This window comes from Strongylocentrotus purpuratus, unplaced genomic scaffold (assembly GCF_000002235.5).
Source record: "Strongylocentrotus purpuratus isolate Spur 01 unplaced genomic scaffold, Spur_5.0 spur5_scaffold_16, whole genome shotgun sequence".
NCBI lineage: Eukaryota > Metazoa > Echinodermata > Echinoidea > Camarodonta > Strongylocentrotidae > Strongylocentrotus > Strongylocentrotus purpuratus.
This window is the reverse complement of record NW_022145601.1, coordinates 30,945,159-30,967,471: the sequence shown is the minus strand read 5'-3', so window position 1 is coordinate 30,967,471 and position 22,313 is coordinate 30,945,159. Positions and strand designations below refer to the sequence as shown.

The window sequence follows — 22,313 nt, the reverse complement described above, 5'->3', positions numbered from 1 at the left end:
CAAAAATGTGAATTTGATGACCTTATTTGCATAAATTACCATAAATATGCCAATGAGTGAATTTTTCAAAAAATTGAAATTACCATAGTATTTTATACACATCACTTGACATGTATGCAAATTTTCGCGGCGATCGGTCGTTTCATGGACGAGATCATGGGGGGGGGGGCCTTAGAAGCCCCCCCCCCCCTCCCTCGGGCTATGCAGTTTTAAAATAGCCCGGGCTAAATAGGGTTAAGTTTGGCGGAATCAACCAATCGTTTCTTGCGAACGCGATCATGAGTTCGGGACGTACGGACGGACGGACAACCCCAAAACATAATGCCTCCGGCTACTTCGTAGCAGAGGCATTATAATAAGAATGGATATTTCTATAGCGTACATATCCACGACGCAAGGTGCTCAAGGCACTCCAATATTTTCCAGCTCTGCTAGGCTACCAATTTTGGGTTCTCACAGCATTCAAGGAATTCCTTCCTACCGGTACCCATTTCACACCTGGGTGGAGAGTGGCAAATACAGGTAAATGTCTTGCCAAAGAACATTGGCGCCATAGCTTGACTCGAACCACAAAACATTTGATCCACAGTCTGATGACTCACCAACCAGACCACAACACCTCTACAAAAGCTTAATATACTTACGATCTTACAGCGTAGTGGAGCGGATGGAATTCTGTCTCATCTATGGCCTCTATCGATGCATTCTTGCTGATGAGATACTTGATGACCTCGAGCTGACCAGAACTGCAGGCATGATGAATTGCAGCCATGTGGGACACCTGTATGTTCACCTGAGGATGAAGAGAGCATAAAGGGAAATCATAATACATGTTGGGTCCTAGGAACATGTCATAATGAATTGGAAACTAATATTATAATAATAATAACAATCTGTTATTAATAATATATCTAGGTGATTTGTATTGCTCTTTAATTGGATATTTATATAATATTGACTGGCCTTGAGGGGTATATCAGAAATATTGACCAAGCTCAGATCATATTGCCCCGAGTCGAAAGACGAGGGCAATATGGTCTTAGCGCGGTCAATATTTCTGATATCCCCTGAAAGTATAGCCAGTCAATATTTTTATTGTTATCCAAATCAGACATCTAGAGCAATTACAGAAATCCACCGTGACAATCTCAAAGAACTGAACAAACTTTGTCAAATCAGCACTGTGCATCCAGTGCTTGAAGAAAGTGTTTGATACGCTGCAAACAGTGTGCATTTGGTGTGATTATTACGTCACAATAGTGTGCATTTGGTGTGATTATTACGTCACAATAGAGTGCGCGCAAAGTGCGCAGGTTCTCGTACGCATAATAGATGCGCAATGAAATGACAAAATACGGCGCGGTCAATACAAGATGTCCGGATGCGAGACCGTGGAAAATACCAAGGTATATTTTCACTCGTCTCTACACGCAAAGTCTATACGAGCAAGGAGACCAATGAAAATACAAAGAATATACCCCTCCGTTCCCACTGCTAGTGAAAACTAGGGCAATACGGTTTTGTAAATGACCCGCTTAGATGTCTGATACGGGTAATAATTATTTAATATTGACTGGCCTTGAGGGGTATATCAGAAATATTGACCAAGCTCAGATCATATTGCCCCGAGTCGAAAGACGAGGGCAATATGGTCTTAGCGCGGTCAATATTTCTGATATCCCCCGAAAGTAAAGCCAGTCAATATTTTTATTGTTATCCAAATCAGACATCTAGAGCAAATAGAGACATCCACCATGACAATCTCAAGAACTGAACAAACTTTGTCAAACCAACACTGTGCATCCAGTGCTCGACAAAATTTTCGATACACTACAAACAGTGTGTATTTGGTGTGATTATTACGTCACAATAGAGTGCGCGCAAAGTGCGCAGGTTCTCGTACGCATAATATTAATAGATGCGCAATGAAAATGCGAGACCGTGGAAAATACCAAGGTATATTTTCACTCGTCTCTACACGCAAAGTGAATACGCGCAGGGAGACCAAGGAAAATACAAAGAATATACCCCTCCGTTCCCACTGCTAGTGAAAACTAGGGCAATACGGTTTTGTAAATGACCAGCTCAGATGTCTGATACGTATCAGACCCTTGACCCTTGACCCTTGACCCTTGACCTTTGACCTACGTACTCCAAAATCTAATCAGATCATCTTCCTATGGTGATACATACTATCCTTAAGTTTGAAGTTTAAATCTCAAATGGTTCTTGAGATATCGCGCTAACAAACTCAATACAAGGAATTTCATAAGTTGACCTCTGTGACCTGTGACCTTTGACCTACGTACTCCAAAATCTAATCAGATCGTCTTCCAATGGTGATAAATACTATTCCCGAGTCTTAAGTTTAAATCTTAAATGGTTCTTGAGATATTGTGATAACAGTCAAACGGGACGGACGTACGGACGGACGTACGGACGGACAACCCGAAAACATGATGCCTCCGGCACCACCTTCGGTGGCGGAGGCATAAAAAGACATGAGGAAATAAGTTTTTGGCACGTCAATTATTCCATTGAGAAGCTAAAGTTTCTCTGATTCATTCAAAAAATGTTTTGTGTTTTGTAAAGTGACAAGGTTAACTCCTTGCCCTCATTTGCCAAAACAAAAGAGGGAGCCAGCTGTAGAATATAGGTGTAATATTATGGTCTTTGCTTGAATCCCTGACACATGCTCCGTCAACGATTGCTCCGCCGACATTTACTCCGCAAAATGAGACAATTGCTCCGCGAACATTGGCTCCGCGACATTTGCTCCGACGTCAAATGCTCCACCGACATTTGCTCCGCCGACAATTGCTCCTCCGATATTTGCTCCGATGATAATTGCTCCGCCAACATTTGCTCCGCCAACAATTGCTCCTGCGACACTTGCTCCGCATGAAGCGGCAATTGCTCCGACGACGCCCCCAAAGTTCCCCGTAAAAAAAATGCTACTTGTACTACGACAAAATAAATGCTTCGCCGATAATATTTTTTATTCATGGGTTATTTTTTTATATTTCTTTAACAGTTTTTTTTTCGTTTTTTGAATGCAATTAATGAAATAATGTAGATAAAATGAAATGAATGAATCTTGATGATGTGGGAGAAAAAGGAGTTGCCTAAAATTCATTTCGCATATGCTGAAATAACTTTTCATCAATCACTGTACGTCCCAGATAATGTACACTATAAAGCAATCATTGCATGTCAGGGAAAGTAAAAGCTTCTTTTGCAAACTTTCTATTTCAGAGCAGTTTGATACATGTATCATAGGTTTCCTGTTTGAGCTGTTATTGCTTTCTAGATTTGTATTGTTATTAAGCCGTTGACTACTGAATTGTATAGGTCCCATAGGCTTAACACAGGGACCCCCAGGTTCCCATAGGCTTAACAGAGGGACCACCAGGTTCCCGTAAGCAAAGGGTTATGGATATTTACCATCCAACAATTGATATGTAGGATTGTTTTTATGTTATTATGATGCCTGTTGCATCACCATTTGAGAGTGTTTTGGCTATTGTTAGGTTAGCAGGAGCAAATGTCGGCGGAGCAATTGTTGGCGGAGCAATTGTCGTCGGAGCAACTGTCCAAGGAGCCACTGTCTGCGGAGCAATTGTCGCGTTTTGCGGAGTAAATGTCGGCGGAGCGACCGTCGGCGGAGCATGTGTCGGGTTACCCTCCGCTTGTACATGTACTTAAAGTTAAATTGTATTTGACATTCATATTAACACTTCCCTTGCTGTCTTTGCCTCTCTGCACGTTCACTCATTTGCCACACATGTAATTTTGCACACAAACAAAAAAGGCTCTGATTGATAGAAGGATTTCTTTCTGCAACACAATGGCTTTGCAAAGTTACCAATTTGCGGTCTTGATTAGCTCCATGACAATCCTCATAACACCAATATAGATTAATCTTGTACTGGGAGAAGTTAAATAATCTTGAAGGCTTTGGTATAATTATCTAAAGATAAATAAAATATGGCACAGGGAGATTATTAGTGGCATATAAAGAGTAAAAAATGTTCATAAGGTTTATTGGGTCTATATGGTTCATCTTTATTGTCAATGTAGGGCAATGGAAATATGTGTACTTGCATGGGACAGAAACAAATATCAGTGTAATAAAAATGTGAGGAACTTACCCAGCTTGGATTTTTCTCCAGTGCTTCCTTGACTCCTGTCAGGTTACCGTCTTGAGCGTTCTGTACAAACTTGAGGATATCTTCCTTCATAGAATTGATAGACGAGAAACCAAAACCCATGGGACCTAAGATCATTTCATCCTGCATCGCTTTCATCGACATCGCTGATTAAGAAAAACAAATTGATACAATATGATCTTACTTTCGTGGCCATTAATTATATTTATCATCTAATGTTATCATACCGCAGAGCTGAATTTCTTTTGAGGACCTATTCCATGCATTCTTGCTTCTGCCATCCATATTTATAAGGTATGGCAGTCTCATGTCTTCTGGCATCCATTTTTATAAGATATGGCAGTCTCATATCTTCTGCCAAACTTTCACGATGTGAAATGCTTCACAAATAGTAAAATTCATTAAACCGAGCCCTGTTACCAATACTGGTCTACTATACATTGTGAGTCAAAAAAAAGTTTACACCTAGAAAATTGCTCAATTATATATGAATAGTAAATTATTATACATCCTATGAAAGTGTATTTTATCCCAATTCATTTGGTATCATTTTTGTGTGGTATGTTTTCACATTTGGATGAGCAGGAGGCGTTGTTTGCAAGAGTGCAAAAATCGACTTGCGCCAAAGTTGCTTATGTGATGTTTGAATAAAAAATTTGGGATTCAGGTATTAATTCAGTCTTTGCAGATCCAAATAACATCACAAACAAAATTAATCAAGCCACATATATCAAATATTAAATATCAAATATCAAAAACGTTTGTGCGCGCATCTGTGTGTGTTTGTGTGACTTTCCTTCTGCAAAAAGCATATGTAATGCATTTGATTTGATACAATCAATTCACTATCTCATCCGCTAATCCCAGCATGATGCATACTGTAGGCATCACTTTGGCGCAATTCAATTTGGGATAAAACACTCTTTCTTAAGATGTATCATAATTTACTGTTCATAGATGAGTTTTAAAATAATTAGCAATTTTCTAGGTGTAAACTTTTTTTTGACTCAAACTGTATTCAAAATGTTAGATATAAAAATATTACTTATGTAAAGAGATATTGGAAGTTGGATTACACTATAACATATGGTAAGAGTGACTTCTATTCCATTTTAATGTCTGATGTATATTAAGGTATGGTTTTTATGTCTAACAATCTAGAAGTAAATACTGAATATAATGATCTTACATTCCTGTACTTCCTCCCAGTCAATAGAACTCCCATTTTCTTCAGCTTCTTCAACCAGTGTCACACAGGCTGGATGTAATGTCAAGGGATGACCGTTGACCAAAACCTTGATATCACCTGTGCTCTGGACTGTCAAGACTGCTCCTTCTTGTCCAAGATCCTAAACAATGGACAGCACATACATGTATCACATACTGATATAGTTACGCCAGTTCCCAAGAGCAATCGCCCCAGCGCGAATGGGGATTTTCGCCCTATCACACTGACATCGGTTGTTATGAAAAGCCTGGAAAGACTGGTACTTGAAAAGCTGACAAGCTCAGTTCTTTCGTTACTAGATCCAAACAAGTTTGCATATAAAGCGAAGCGTTCCGTTACCGATGCAGTTCTTACCTTGACAAACACGCTGTACGAACACTTAGATAAGGCAAGGTGTTATGCCAGAGCAATTACTTTCATAGACTTCTCGTCGGCATTTACACTATAGAACCCCTCATCCTACTACATAAACTTCAACATCTACAAGTTCAGCCATCTCTTATATTGTGGATGCAAGACTTCCTACATGAAAGGACACAGAAGGTCAAGGTCAATAGTGTTCTCTCTGACAAACTTATCACAACAATTGGTACCCCACAAGAGTGTGTCCTCTCTGCGACCCTCTGTACCCTGTACACAAATGACTGTATATCAAATACTCCATCTGTTCACACACTTAAATATGCAGATGATACAGTAATAGTAGGATTGATTGAAACTGAAAATGAACTTGAGTACAGAGCTACCATTTCATGTTCGAAAATTGGTGTAGGGAAAACTATTTACTGCTGACCTCAAAGAAAACAAAAGAAATTGTTTTTGACTTTAGGCAAAAGAAATGTTTTGAACCCATTGATAGACCTGTATACTTTAATGATGATACCATTGAGAATGTTGAATGTTATAGATACCTAGGTACAGAAATCGACGATAAGCTGTCTTGGAAAGACAAGTCAAAGCGCACCCTAACAAAATTGAGATCTGTTAAAGCAAGAACTAGTCGCCGCATTAATTCATTCATTCCACTTTCCATAAGAGTTGTTAATGAAACCCAGTAAAGAGAAGAGAATGTGAAAACCATGCAAAATACCCTCATTGACATGTTACACGAATATGTAAATATTTTTTCAGTATACTTACTTTACTGTTGTACCCCTACTGTTATACCATATCAAGAAATCATTTTTAACACAAAATACCTACTTCACATTAGAGCATATAAGAATAAAAGTAAATGGAGGGTTTTTAAGAAGAAAGAGAGAAGAAGGAGAAAGAGTATTTAAATGTATATTCATCATGACCATGTATATCATATCAAATGTATACTAAAACAGGGCCCAATGAATGTCAATTATATGTTGTTCCTATGTTCATATGTTGAAGCAAGATTGTTCATGTGCATATAAACAATTCTCCTATATGGACACAATAAACAAATGAAATGCAATGAAATGAAATGAAATGAAATATAATGAAGGGCTCAACATTACGGTGGTCTAGGACAATGTACAAAGAGGCTCCCAAAGTTTCAAATGTGGGCTGCAAACAGAATAAAAATACTTGTTACTGCAGACCTCCTGCCTCTCAAAACAAACAAAAACACCAACAAATAATCTATCTATTCTCCCTGTGAAGAATAACCCAACAACCATATGGTAAATCTGATGCTATTGGCTGTATACATTTTTAATACATAATGGCACATGTGGACTAATGACATGCCTGTTTCAAAAAATAAAACTGGTCACTCAAAGATTTGTACTTTTTTGAGGCACTTCATGATCATTTTGAAGCACAATTTTTTTAGGACTTCAATATTACACCATATCTTACCATATATTACAGGTACTGATAACACGTAGGGCCATGCATCTCAGATTTGTAAAACTAGTAACATACGGTAGTTAAACAATGCCTTTAATGAGACTTCTTCTTACCTGAGACATCTCTTCTTTCCAGTCTCCATGCCCAGGCTGAATCTTCTTTATTTTCTCCTCATCGTCTATCAGTTGTACTGTGTCTCCAGTACCAAACTTCTCCAACTGTACAGGCAAGAACAAAGAGAAATCATGATGAATAAATGCACACATGGAGCCACACAAAACAAATATACACAATTTTATCTCTTAAGAGTTCCTATAGATTCTACAACTCAAGCAAGTGAAATGTTTGATGATTACATAACATTGTTATATAATCAGTTAGATGCTGCCTGTAAGTGTCGGCTTGCATGGCAATGTAGATATACAGTAGGCTTGCGGGTGCACCATGTGAGAGAGAGAGAGAGAGAGAGAGGAGGATTGAGGAGTCCTGAAAATGACTCTCAGTAATCTTTCTTGAGGATGTGAAGTCCTGAAAAAGGACTGTTTGTGTAGTCTTAAAAAAGACTGTTGGTAATTATCTTTCTTAGCTTATAGTTCTAAGGAAAACTATAGCGCTTGGAGAGGATGAGTGGCGGGAGTGGCTCGACGTTTCAAACAGGTTGACTATCCTCTCCAAGCGCTATAGTTCTCCTTAGAACTATAAGCTAAGATAGATAACAAACAGTCTTTTTCAAGACTACACAAACAGTCCTTTTCAGGACTACACATCCTCAAGAAAGATTACCAAGAGTCCTTTTCAAGACTCCTCAATCCTCTCTCTCTCTCTCACTTGGTGCACCCGCAAGCCTACTGTATATGTTGAAGTTGTTCACTGTTGGCTCAGTCAGAAAAGCATTTACCAGATGAGCCAGATTGAGGGCTCACATACAAACCACAGATAAGAACTGAAACCTTAGTTGTTAATAGGCCCCTCCCCTGTTCTCAATATATACATTTACATGCAAGCTAGGGTAAATGTAGGTCCTATATGTCCTTTGTTATTTGGCATCTTTTGAGCCTCAGGGGGGGGGGGGGCAAAAGTCCTAGAGTTAAATTTCCTTTTTTCCCCTTTCAGGCAAAAGGGAAGCCAATTACAAGTATGTCTAAATAAAGATAATAACAATCATTTAGTCATGACTAATAGCCTACCCTGGTTACAGCTTCTGTGTTGAAATCCCAATCCAGGCCTAGAACTGGGAAATGGAGTTTGCAATCACCCTTGTAAGTTACTGCAGTAATGATGGCAACCTGTCGTAGAGCCTGTGAACAGACAAAACAAGAGTGAACATGCTACTTTCATCCTGATGAGTATAAACATCTTACACCATGTTTACACTATATATAAAAGGGGAATTGGGTGATGGAGGGGGGATACCACATTGGAATAACTGTTCAGGGCGGGGGGGGGGGGATAGTCTTAAGGATTATTTTTCCCGGGATTATTTTACAGGATGTAGTTGTCCAGGGTCTAATTGTCTAATGGGGATAGTTGTCATATGAGAGGTAGTTACCCTATCAAGAGTAACTGTCCATGTGTAGTTGGGAAAAGGGGGTGGAGAGGTATACAGGGGTCATATTCTAAGGGGCAATTGCCCTGATACAGAAAATGTATGCCGTAGCTTATGGTAAAACTTTAACAAATATATAGCTAAACAGATGGAAAACCTTGTAACAAAACAGCTGTGAACTACTATGGCCGACTCAGCATAAATCAATAACTTTATTGAATGAGGGAGGGTTGCCCCCTCCCCCACCCCCCCCCCCAAAAAAAAAGTCAGGAGGGCACATCTAGGGATTAACTTACATCTGTCATCTGTGGAATCCAGTCTCCATGTCCTTCTTGCAGCTGTTTGATTTCATCAACATCAATAAGGACTGAAGCCAAGTCGCCTACACCATTAAAACTTCTCTCACCTAAAATAAGTAGAAATAGAATGAACAAGAATCTCTTACATTCATCATCATACAAGAATTGTAATCTACTCAAAATGTAAAATGTAAGAGAAGCATAACACATTACCAAATCAGAAACACTTCTTGATAATTTGAAATCAATATTGGGAACAGCTAAAGAGAATGATGCACTAATGAGGGAAATATATCTATCCATTAAAGACATGCAGTGAAACCAGCAACATTAATTATAAAACTTTTGAGAATTCTTAAGATTTTGCAGTGATTATATTTGTGATACAAATCATGCAGCATAGAACTATAATGAATCTGGAAAATTCAAAACATTTCAGTTTCTAAACTAAACTATACAAGCTCAAATTTAACAACTACTTTTTGCCTTTTATATAACTACTTCTAAATCTATTGGGGACAATTCGGTCTGAACATCCAATATCATTGTGGACTTAGGCTTAAATAGATATGCCCCCCCCCCCCAATCAGCCCACCCAAAATAAAGGGAAAATCAAGTCTTCTCCTCACCAAAATTTGCTAGATGGTCCTTATAGTAGAGCCCATATTTAGCCGCCTCTTCACATTTGATGTCGATCACACCATCTTCCGTACGAGCGTGGACGGAAGCCTCTTCCTCCCCATCCCATAACACCTTGACTCCTCCCCATTGAAGCTCGTTTCTGAAGCTTAGGGTCTCCACCACACTGCCTCGCTTGTCGTCTGTAATGATTCAAGGCCACAGGTTTGTCAATTAACATGAAGATTAGACTTCTACCAACCTTATAATTTTTGTCAATTGCCTGCGCCAATCAGTAAACAAACACACCTAGGTATACACAAATGTACCGCATGAAATATGTGAATTACCTGGAAAATATATATACTGAGACTATAAATTAAGGATAATAATCACTATTTATATACCTCACTTAAAAAATCCAGCCATCTGATTGGTAGAAATTGGAGTCGTGATTTTTAGCCGTTCCCGTAAAGAAACGAAAAATGCCAATAACGGTCAATAGTCCAAAAGTGAGATCCCTCAAAATTCTGGTTACCATGAAAATAGTAAAATTTTGCTGTGATACCCATTGGTTTACATGTTAAAATTGTCTTTGTGCTAGCGCGGACACCATACAATGCTTTTTGTCTGCGATTCCCAATTGATTGAAACTTTCAGTCATTTTTCCAGCGAAGATTAACAGACAGTGTCTCAGATTTTCTGTGATGTTTTAACCAATCTTTACTCAAGAAAAGGATAAGGTAAGAATTCTTGGTAGATATTTGGGTCAATTCGGTATATAAAAGAGATATCGACTGCTTTAATAATAATCAAGGACTGGCTGTTTCTATACTGGCTCGCCGGAAAGTTGCATCTGTATAGAAGTTTCTCCCTATAAAACATGAAACTGAAGGAAAATAATGTATCATGCAGTGGATGGTAACTTTCATCAAATATATTCTTTTAGATTTCACTCTATGTGAGTAATAATGTTAAAGAATATATTCTACATTCCACCTAAGTTTTGGGAAATATAATTGAATATACAGTAAAACCTGCTTCAGTGTCCATTAGTATAGAAAGACTTTCTTTACGTAAAAGGCCACATTTTCTGTTTCCTTGGCGTGGTGTTCCTCATTGAGACATATACTAAAGGAAACTGTACAAAAAAGACCAACTGCCTAAAATGACAATTTTTCTGTCTCCCTGGAGATGTCTTAATATACACGTTTATCTGTTTTAGACTGCTTTTTATACTTTTTAATAAGAAACATAGTTGAAACTTAAATAGGTCTATCTCCACTGTTAATGGTATGTGCGATATTTATTCCATTAAAAAAGAGGAAGAAGGAAGAGAAATATGAATTGATTTGTAGAGAAAAATTAATCTAGCCTTGAATGTAGTATGGGGTGACTCATGACGAAAACTCGTTGTTTAAAATTGAAACCCCCATTTTACTTTCAGTACTCCTAGAGCTACGCATTAAGTAATCACTAGCGCTAGACAATGTAATCCCCCTGCCGAGACCTTGGCGAGGTGATGGACAGGGAAAGAGAGATAAGCATGATAGAGGGAGAGAGAAAGGGAGAAAGAGTGCTAATTTTCACAATTAAAATTGTTGTTATATCGCCAATTCTGGGTTATTTTGCTTCGTTTGAACTTTCATTATGGTCTTCATCTAAATTATAAGTGACTTTTGGACATGAAAATATCTTTAAAAAAGTAAAATATATATTTCCTACTTCTCATTTCCTTTCAGGCAGAGCCCCAGTAAGATTTTGTTTACACTAATACGTAAAATGATGAAGAGTACAGCTGCCATCTCTCAGGCAGAGCTGCAAGGCTCTGTCCAAGTTTTAACGAGAGAATCGAAATTGGGGTAGGGATACCCGACTTGATTACATTGGTTCCTGTGTTATAGTGGTGGGGTATTAGTGGCTCTGTCAAAGTTTTAACGAGAGAAACGAAATTGGGGTAGGGATACCCCACTTGATGAGGCCATTCAAAAAAAATATACATGTTTAGCGTCCCCGCCCGCTTCCTTTTGGGGGGCCGCCTCCTATTTTTTTTTTTGAAAGAAAAAAAACATGAAAAACACTGCTAAAATGGCTCTATTTCTGATTTAAAAAAAAAAAAATTGTCGGCGGCCATCTTGAAAAAAAATAGCCTCGACTGTCAGGGAAAATGTACCGAGCGGCCATTTTGAAAGAAAAAAATAAAAATAAAAAGGGCCTCCTCCTTCCTATTTTTCGAAAAAACAGGACGCTAAACATGTTTGTTTTTTATTTGGCCTTACATTGGTTCCTGTGTTATAGTGGTGGGGTATAGTTTGAGTTTGAGTTTGAAATTTATTATCCAAATAAAAGTACATCAATATAACCATCAAATGTCAATGGTTAACATTGAAAGAAAGGATAAATGGGACCAGAAATAGCATTTAATGCTAATCGTGTCTCGTACATCTAACACACAATAGTATCAAAGCAATGAATGAGAATGTAATGAATAAAATATAAATATGAATAACTATTGAATACATACTTAAGCTACAAGCTATTCTACATCTAGGGTAAATATGTTCTGTGATTAAAAACAAAGCTTTGGTATTTTACACTAAATAAAAGATAAAGAATTATATAACATAATTATTTACAAAAAAGGCAAGAACCTTGGTTCAAAATTTAACAAAATTATTTTATTAACATTTGTGATATTACAGTTCTACCAAGGCAAGACACTGATGCTTTCTCCCGTACAGATAGGGGTAGATCATTCCAATAGCGTGTGCCTCTGAATGACATTGTAACTTAGTAACTTAGTGAATCAAAAGCAATGGGAATATTTGATGTTATTTCACAATTTCATTGACCACAAACATAAAGAAGAAGGGAAACAACTGACCTAAAATTGAAAACATAACTTCCACTCTCTCATTTAACCCTTCACTATAGCTTTGATCGACCATGGATCATAAAGGGGGATGCCACAGTTGACTTTTGGGGCACATACGGTATACATGACATATATAATAGACTGCAAGCAATGTTGCAATCCAGGATTAATGATCAATGGCGGCAAACAAGTTGAGGTGTTCATACCTACATGTTGTTGGTCAGGCAGGCAAGAAATATTTATCAAATTACTTAATGGGCAACCGAGTAATACATACCGTACATGTATACCATAAGCCCATCAAGGGGCAACACACTTTCAAAGCCGGTTTCAGCTTCCAGACAAGGTACCCCTTTTAAGGTTCCATGTCTTTATTCCACACTGACCTTTTGAAACTTTAGCTCCCACAAACAATCCTCTAGCTTCTACACGGTTGTTGAGACTGCTCTCTCGTGTTGGAGCACGCACACTGTATGGAAGACCACAGAAAGTAGTGAGAAAGGATTAGTATCACGTGGTAGAATAGAAGAGAAAAAAATCCTGAAACATTATTCTTACATTTTGTATTTCCACTTGAACATAAGCTTGTACATTACGCATATCCTCAAGATGATAGGGACGACTTACCGAAACGTCGTGGGCCACATATGCATTCTCAAAAGAATACGTACTAGGTGTAACCACAAATCTCACTCTGATACTTATTGATTCAATAATTAACATAGAGCAATGTAATAAGTTAATTAATACGGTATATCAGACAAGAAATAAAAATATTGAAAACTAACGGTTCATTTTTTAACCTAATGTATACATTGAAACAGAGAGGCGTGGTTAAAAAACAACTATGATTGTATGATAAAAACAATAATCGGGGAGAATAAGTAAGGGCTACAGATTACGGAAATATATGATAACAGTGTGTGGTGGGGTGGTTGGGTAGAAATTCATGTCTGTTCTCAATTTCATAAAATAAATATGTCTTCAACCATACCACCTAACAGCTTAACTCATATCCTGCCATAAGGCCGCAAGCACGCTACCGTTATAGTGCTTTGTACAAGCGAGCGCGCTATCGATTGGCTGCTTAATTCACGTGAGCGAGCCACTGCTTTGCTACTTTATGCATGCATGCTCGCATTCGTAATAGCAGTTATTGTTCATGCTCATTGTACTGTGCTGAGTGCTTCGCACGTGCTATTGATCGTACCATCGCGTGCATCAGATTATCTCAAAATAAACTCGGCACAGGGGGATTTGTGGCTTGGCACAATGGGGATTAGCCCTGTGGCAATGGGCTGTATTCATTATGGCAGGATAAGAGTTAATGCACTAATTCCAGAGTACTACGTGACTATATAGAGTCTTCAAGTTAACCTACGCAATCTCTTAAGTTGCTTCGTATTGAAGATATAATAAATTTCAACAATGTACATTATTATATAAATGTCTTCTCAGTTCTGCGGCCAATTCCAACATGTTTCAGATATCCATAAGTATGGTACCAGATCATCTGAAGAAATCTATATTCCCAAACACTGTAAATGTATTTTTCAAAATAATATCCAGTTTACCGGTCCTAAGCTTTGGAAGGATTTACCTGAACCTATGAGGAAATCTATATCTCTGTTATGCTTCTCTTGGAAAGCTTAAAAAAATGTATGATTTTGAATTTCAGTGCATAAGTATTAGCCCTATACCCGATTAGGGTGATGAGTATGTGTATAATTATGTAAACATATATGTATATATTGTGTACTTGTAACAAAATACATATACATACATATATTTGCATATATCCTGTTAATCTCAACAACACTTGTTAAAATATATCAAAAATATATCTGTATCCTCTAAAACTATAAAAATATTACTCTTTAATAAGAATCTCTTTTATTACTGTTATATCGATACCCATACGGAAGTAGGGTGATAAATCCAGTATTACCCTATATAAATGCAGTCAAATATTTCCACATTATAGCTTCACCTATATCTTGCCATTGTGTTGTTTGTGCATGTCATACACTCCATTGCTACTATGTTGCAGTCCTCTTCTTTCCTCTTCTTTTCTCTTTCTCCAAGCTCTCTTTCCTCTCCTCCTCCTTGCCTATTCCTTTCTTCCTTGCTTCCATTTATAATGTATATTATGTAGTTGTGTATTCGGACATACACATTACAAGCTTTGATTACCAGGATTTGTGCCTTGTACAAGTTCTTAAATTATTGTTTGAACAGATGTCAAATATGTTGTCAAATTGAATGGAAGAAAATAAAAGTTCAATTGAATTGAATTGAATCTAACTTACAATGAACAGGAATATGTTCAATTTACAGTCTTTCAAACCTTGTATAAAAATATGAATGCTGAAGAAGCAGACCACATGGAATAGGGACATAGAGAAATTTCAACATCCTGGCCAACAGTGAGGGGTCGAAACGGATGATAACAAATGACACTAATAGGAAATGATGACGATGATATCTTACCTGGATCCGATGGGAGATGAGAACCTTACAAACTGGTGGTCCAGATGATGTTCATTCTTATTATAGCATGCATCACACAGGTCAAAGGTCTCACATACTGCACATAACCATCTGTACCCTAGTGGATTACGGGAACACACGTTACATATGGATATGGGATGGGGCCGACCTGACGGTGAAAGATAATTAATGGAATGCAATAAATTCAAGGAAGTGAACTGAATCTACATGTAGAACTGGACATTTGGGTGAAAAGAAATATTTTCGTTATCTACACTGTATTAAAGCTCTTTACAACTGTAAAACAAAAAGTAACAATTTTTTTTAGGGCCTCTAATTGTTTAGAAGATATAATATATTTTATATTTCATATAACATATTCTAAAATGGACAGAGCTTACATTTACTTTAGCCATGCCCTTTGCAATTATATATTTTGTTTTTGCCTTGACTATAAACCAAAGGGTATTACAAATTTCGAGGTACATTGTTCATCAAATTTCTTCATCAAGAAGCACCGCTATGTTTCCTTATCACTGAGATGTAGGCTTTAATATACCCGAGTCGGTATTCAATTTCATACTTGAAATCAGAAATATGAGTATTTTACTCAGTTTTCACTGCAGATTAGATAAAATACTTAGCCAACTTTGGTATTCAGTTTATGATAATTACCATAAATTTTAATACGGCTTCGTAGCAGACTTAGCCTGCCAATTATTTTGGAAGCCTAATGGATGGTGATAGTGGTTATTTTACCTGACTGCTAAGAAAGCATAAATGCTTGTAAGTAATCAACCAGACGGCCGACGGCTTTGGGTCCTCTCTGGGTCACCGGATTACGAGACCACTGCTCTACCGACTGAGCTATCGCGCCTCCTCTATAAAGCTGTGCACAATTATTAGCGTGCATTTGATGCGACTCGTAAATTGTGCATTGTTTTTGATTGACCGTGTGATGTCACAATGCTTATCAGTAAGTATTTTGCCATAAAGCCATAAGTAATAGTTTAACTCAAACAAAGAATGGAATTAAATACTGGCCCAGGCCCTTATTCACAGTGACAGCTAGTGCAACAAATTTACAGGGTCGAAGATAGCATGCCAGGGACAACTTTTAAATCATACTTCCTTTCTTTTATAGTTCAGAGTAATTGTGAAACTGGTTTTACGTACCTAAACCAACATCCATACATGCTAAGTCATACTTTCCATCTAGTCCTGTCCTGTAGTCCCCGATGTGGGCTAGGTCCCAGGCTACAGTCACCATCTGGACCTTACAGTTGGTCCTTGCTGTCTCGTTGGACCGAGATTGCCCAGATCTTTCTTTCTTTATGGCTACAACCACAAAAGAATATTACGATATTCTATCACATACAGTTTTCCGTTTATAAAATAACAACAACAACAACAAAAAAGAAAATATTTTACGATTTCAAAATAATTATACTTTGGTGTGATGACTGATTGAATTAGAAATAAATATTAATTTTCGCCTAAATCATAAATCCTCGCCCGCAAGAACCAAAAGATAAATACTGACCGATAACCGTTCCGACACAGCCATCGCCCCCATCATCATGGTTGTATTCCCAATCTGGTCCACGTACCACACGTTCACCGATGTACGAGAGCATGGTGCCTTCCTCAGATTTGAACGTCGAACCTCAAACTTGTGCTCCTCCTGCAAATATCAAATAATACATTTTACTTTGATGACAGAAAAAATAAATATGTAAATTGGAAGTAGATGGGTCTGCAGTTGATATTCAAAATGTGTTCTAGAATTTGAGGCCAGAGATAATTTGGCTTAAAATGAAAATCTCCAAAATATATATATATACTCTGCATATTAACTCATGCAGTATTGCAAATTAAGACAAGACTGAATTTAAAAATAAGCTTGACTTATGTCAGGATGATGCTACATGTACATGTATGTTGGGGGTTAACGTGTCCGGACACTTAACAAACATAAAGACTTCTCTTTGCCTTCGAATTTACCAGAAAGTATTCATTAAATAGCACTATAACCATCATGAATATTTATAACATTATCCAACATAAGTCTTAAAAGATTTATGTAATGTTGCTTGTAAACTTCTTCACTGTTTTTACTCGCCCAACTTGTATAATATACACACTATGCACTAATCAATCGTGACCAATATGAGAGACACCACACCACAATATCCTTGTTGAGTTGCTGAAAAGGCTTTTGACGAGTACCAGCATAGACATAGACATTGCTGTTTCAAATCAACTGTCGGGATTCACAACCTGTCTAGCCACACAATGTCTGGGTATATGTGTTACTTACCCGTTTGATTACTAGTTTGCTAAGCTAATGCAGGGGATGTCTCGAGTTGGAGTGGCAGAAACAAATCACGAGCATTGAGGTTTTTCTAATGCCAAACATGCGCATGGCATTCAATACAACAATATGCACTTATTAATGATTTTTGGCACGTGATGTTTATTTTAATACTGGAGTTTGGACTTTATACTACTGCATGCATATACATGTATGTATATATATACAACAATAAGCACTTATTAATGATTTTTGGCACGTGATGTTTATTTTAATACTGGAGTTTGGACTTTATACTACTGCATGCATATACATGTATGTATATATATACAACAATATGCACTTATTAATGATTTATGACACGTGATGTTTATTTTAATACTGGAGTTTGGACTTTATACTACTGCATGTATAATTTAACATTTGTATCATTTCCAGGCACAGCATGCATGAACGCACCAGACTGACTGTTCTCCTCGTGAGAGAATACATCAGATGGTAAATCAAGCAGTTATTCATTATGTCTATGGTTATTCAAAGCGTACCTCTGGAAATATGTCCGTTTTAATTGTGAATTTAGCTACTGGTAATACTTTAGGTCCAAAACTTCATAATCATATTAAACGATTTCCTGGCTTCAAAACTACTACTAGTTCAGAGTTCAGACCATGCACTAAGTTTAAGTTCAAGTTTGAATGTAATGAATGAAATACGATTTAACAAATTTATAACATGTAGATTATATAAAAGGAACACTTATAAGGACCAAGTTCATGTAATGCATTTAGGTGAGAAAAAAAAGAAGAAAAGACGAGGAGACCTAATTAAAGCTGAGCTTGTAGAGGTCAGGTCCCTCACAACAATAACGTATAGACAAAACAACAACAAAAAAACAGCCTGGTTATATAATAGATCAATACCAAAATGTTCGCCAAAGACGCTAAAGTACTAAAACAAATAACTGTTAACTATAACCATATGATTATGAACATAGTTAAACTGAGTAATAAAAAAGGGTGAGAGAGAGCTCGATCGAAAGATGGGGGGAGAAAGAAAAATGGACACTCTTTCACTGTAAGCTAAACTGAAAGCTAGCTACAGGCAAGAAAAGGAAAGGAAAAGGTAAGTCGGCAGTTGTTATACAGTAGTGAATTGAGGAATGGATTAAGTTAAAAAATAAATCACGACAAATCACGTAAGAGCACATATTTTTTTATTTTTTTTGTCCTGAAAATTTGAAAATTATGCCGACCGAGGTTTTGTGGGGGAGGGGGGGGGGGCACAACAAAAATAATATATATTTTTTTTAAACATTTGAAAAAAAGTGAGGGGTTGGGGGGTTATGCTCTGTTACCCACACATTAACAAAATTTGAGGGGGGGGGGGTTAACCCCAAACCCCCCTCCCCCGTCTGCGTACGCGCCTGATGGGTGCACGGTAGTATGTTTCTCACGGAAGCCAAATTGAAAGTTGGAAAACATTTTACTTGTATTGAGAAACCGTTACAGTTCTCACATAGATAAGTTTTTCAAGAATTTTAGAGAAAGATGTTAATAGGGAAATGGGCTGGTAGTTCATCAATAGTTTTGGGTCACCCTTCTTAAAAATTCGGACAACCTTTGCAACTTTCATATTCCTGGGTACAATGCCATTTGTCATTGACAGATTAAAAAGATGCACTAATGGCTGTACGATTTCTGCAGCTACATTTTTAACTAGACTGTTGGAGATAGTATCACAACCTGGGCTTTTTCAAATCTTCAAAAAATGTACTATACTGAGTACTTCTACTTCATTTGTTGGGATTAAAAACAAACTTTGCTGGTTAGGTTTTTTTAAGAAGTCATGGAATGAATTATCACAATTTGGAATACCCTCCGACAAATTTGGAACCAATACTACAAAAATAATTACTGAACTTTTCAACGATAGAAATTGTATCGTCTATTAATTCTCCCTCAATATGCAAAAATCTTATCGTGCTGGATTTTTCTCATTGATCGATTTCAATAGCGATCTTCTAATCCATGGCATTTAGGGGATCTTCCTATGATTTCCGCTATCCCTTTTACATATAGGTATATTCTCATCATACAGCAATATAAATTGTCCAAAGAAGTTATCAAAAGAGCTATCAACATTTTGATCAAGTAAAAAAATCCAGTAAATAAAATCCATGCTGAAATTAAATAGCAGGGAGTGAAGGAGAAATAAAGTTTTCTTATCTTTTTTGGAGTATTTTTCCTAAACACAAAGACTTATTATATACACTTTCTCACAGGATTCACGGTAAACTGCTGCACTAATATAATTGCATACCGTACCGACGGTGGGGTTCGCGCGCGCGTGTGTTAAGTTAGCGACCGTATTGTTAGTAGGGAGGCCAATGCCCGGGCGCGACTTTGCGTTTTACACCCTGGCCTGGACCTTTTCCCAATAAATTTCAAGGAACCGACTGGGAAAAGTCTATCCATGACAAGATATTGCGCGCGCACGTAGCTCTTCTGCAATGCTCAACGTACGTCCTATATGTCCAGTGTCGCGGTACGCGGTACATGTACTTTTGTATCGAGACGTACGAGTGAGAGAAAAACAACGAATAACAACAGAAGGAAATAGAGAAAAACAATAAATAATTAAAGAACAGAGAGGAAACAAAGAATGTCATAAGCAGAGAGAGAAAACAAAAACTAACTTGAAAGAAAGAGAGAAATTAGAGAAGGAATTAATCAAAGTAAGGAAAGAGAGAAACCAAATAATATTATGGTTTTTGTGGTTTAATTCCGCCTTCTTCAGGGTTTCAATTTTTGACGTGTAGCCTACTTTCAAACCATTTGCTGATTCGGACCCCCCCCCCCCCCCTAACACACGTGTACACACATCGACACATACACAGACTACACTCGACATAATATGTGTAATGGTAATGTAATACATAAACTGTGATTTAAATATTGCACTCGTACCATTTTCTATTATTGTGGGATCACGTCTTTCATTTTTTAAATTCATGTCATTTGTTTCTAAGACCTAATTTCTCTAATTCTCTTGACCCCTCTCCCTTCATATTTGTTTTCTAAGACCTCCCCCCCCCCTCATCTCTCTTCATATTTGTTTTCTAAGACCCATTTCTCCCCCGCCCCCCCCCCCCATCTCTATTCATATTTGTTTTCTAAGACCTCTCTCTCTCGACCCACTCTCTCTCTCGTATGTATTTCTCAGACCCCTCTTTCTTTCTCTCTCATTAACCCCCTCTTCATATTTGTTTCTAAGGCCTCTCTCTCTCTCTTCATATTTGTTTCTAAGACCCCCCCCCTCTCTTTCTCATTTCTTGATATTTGTTTCTAAGACCTCTCTCTCTCTAGCTCTCAATTCATGATATTTGTTTCTAAGACCCCCTCTCTTTCTCACTTCTTGAATTCATATTTGTTTCTAAGACCTCTGTCTCTCTCTCTCCCTTTCTCTCTTTCTCATTTTAAATTCATGATATTTGTTTATAAGACCTCTCTTTCTCTCTTTTTCCATTCATCACTTTGTCTAGTGTAATGTACAGACACATAACATATAAAGGAAATTATACACCAGTTTTACATGAATTCATTTGCACTTTATTTACTGCTTTACATTCATATACTTTTTTTTTTCGTGAAGGTAATCTAATCCTTCAATGTCAGAGAAGTAATACAAAAGATACAGGAGTATGTGTATGCATAAATAGTTATATAAAGAAGAAATATGTAGTAAAAGTGAAAGCAAACAATAGTAGAAATTTGAACAGATAATTTGACAGTGTGTTAAGATTTAGATGCAAGAAATGACTATAAGAAATTTTTATTTGAAAATACATGCACATGTAGATAAAAAGAGATCTGAACATAGGCGGATTCATGGGCGCAGAGGCGTGCACCGCACTTTACTTTGGAGATAACGAACTGAATACACATAATAATGGATGATACGTGAAAATATTTTTCTTCAGCGAGTAACAATATTTCACGTATTTCGCGAAAATTGATCATCCAATATTATAATTATTATTTAGATACTCCACAGAGATATTGTGATTTATTCACCATTTTTTATAATATACTAGTACATGTACTTGTAAACTGCATCTTGGCAATTGAAGCTTGAAACGAGTGCAAATATGAAATTTCCCAAGCATTTATGTGGTGCTGGTGCACAACTAACATGAAAAGTTAAAAATGTTTGAATTTCAAGAAAACAGTAGGCCTACCGTAACACTAATATAATCATTTACCTGTACAAAGTCGAACATCTAGAATTTACATATCCCAATCCAAGTTGTTACTTGAAGTTATTGAAAACGAAGTAGTTACTTGGATGGTGCAATTTCATATGGTGACGTCACGTTTAATAGCTGCATGCGCACAATCACTAATAATGGCGTGGCTTAAGAGGAAAAATAAAAAAGAGCAACATAGGTTTTATTGTTACTTCACGTTAGCTGAATGCACACAATCATGTATTGACCAATCATAATGCAAAACCATAGAAACAAATTTACCAACACAACATGTAATAGTATATATCAGAGGTTTCTTCAATTGGGGTAATTTGTTTTTTTTATCAGAAACAGCATTAAAAAAATTGCCTGCAATATTGTTTTGAGTTTTTACGGCGCCGTCAATATAAAATATGAATATTTACGTCATTCATGTTGAAGCAAGACAAGTCTTTATTTGCCAATTGAAAATGGTGGAAATCACATTTGCAGTTGTAGATCTAGACCCTCCTCCCCCCTACCACTACCAGTATTTTTTTTTTTTTACTTTTACATGAAAATGTCTTGTCATTGGACAGTTTTGATTTTGATATGCAACAGAAAGAGGATTGCTAAACCAATACCTTGAAGAGCACATATTTCTTCGCTGTCGGGCAGGCTCTGAAGGGACATCGCGAATCGACTAAATCGTGAACTTTTCACGA

General features: G+C 37.2%; 1 protein-coding gene across 1 annotated transcript in view; it reads right to left on the bottom strand.

Annotated features, from left to right (window-relative positions):
* LOC100889501 (E3 ubiquitin-protein ligase MIB2-like) overlaps nucleotides 1-17,458 on the bottom strand; it is a 47,163-nt gene extending 29,705 nt beyond the window's left edge. Inside the window, exons 1-12 of the mRNA XM_030987267.1 lie at nucleotides 17,370-17,458; nucleotides 16,593-16,733; nucleotides 16,226-16,387; nucleotides 15,050-15,218; nucleotides 12,946-13,028; nucleotides 9,696-9,887; nucleotides 9,064-9,173; nucleotides 8,409-8,519; nucleotides 7,335-7,439; nucleotides 5,359-5,518; nucleotides 4,152-4,315; nucleotides 645-793 (exon numbers count right to left, since the gene is read on the bottom strand). Coding sequence (XP_030843127.1) covers nucleotides 645-793; nucleotides 4,152-4,315; nucleotides 5,359-5,518; nucleotides 7,335-7,439; nucleotides 8,409-8,519; nucleotides 9,064-9,173; nucleotides 9,696-9,887; nucleotides 12,946-13,028; nucleotides 15,050-15,218; nucleotides 16,226-16,387; nucleotides 16,593-16,686 — 1,499 coding nt within the window. The 5' untranslated portion in view covers nucleotides 16,687-16,733; nucleotides 17,370-17,458. The remainder of the gene's footprint in view (nucleotides 1-644; nucleotides 794-4,151; nucleotides 4,316-5,358; nucleotides 5,519-7,334; nucleotides 7,440-8,408; nucleotides 8,520-9,063; nucleotides 9,174-9,695; nucleotides 9,888-12,945; nucleotides 13,029-15,049; nucleotides 15,219-16,225; nucleotides 16,388-16,592; nucleotides 16,734-17,369) is intronic.
* Between the last annotated feature and the right edge of the window lie 4,855 nt (nucleotides 17,459-22,313).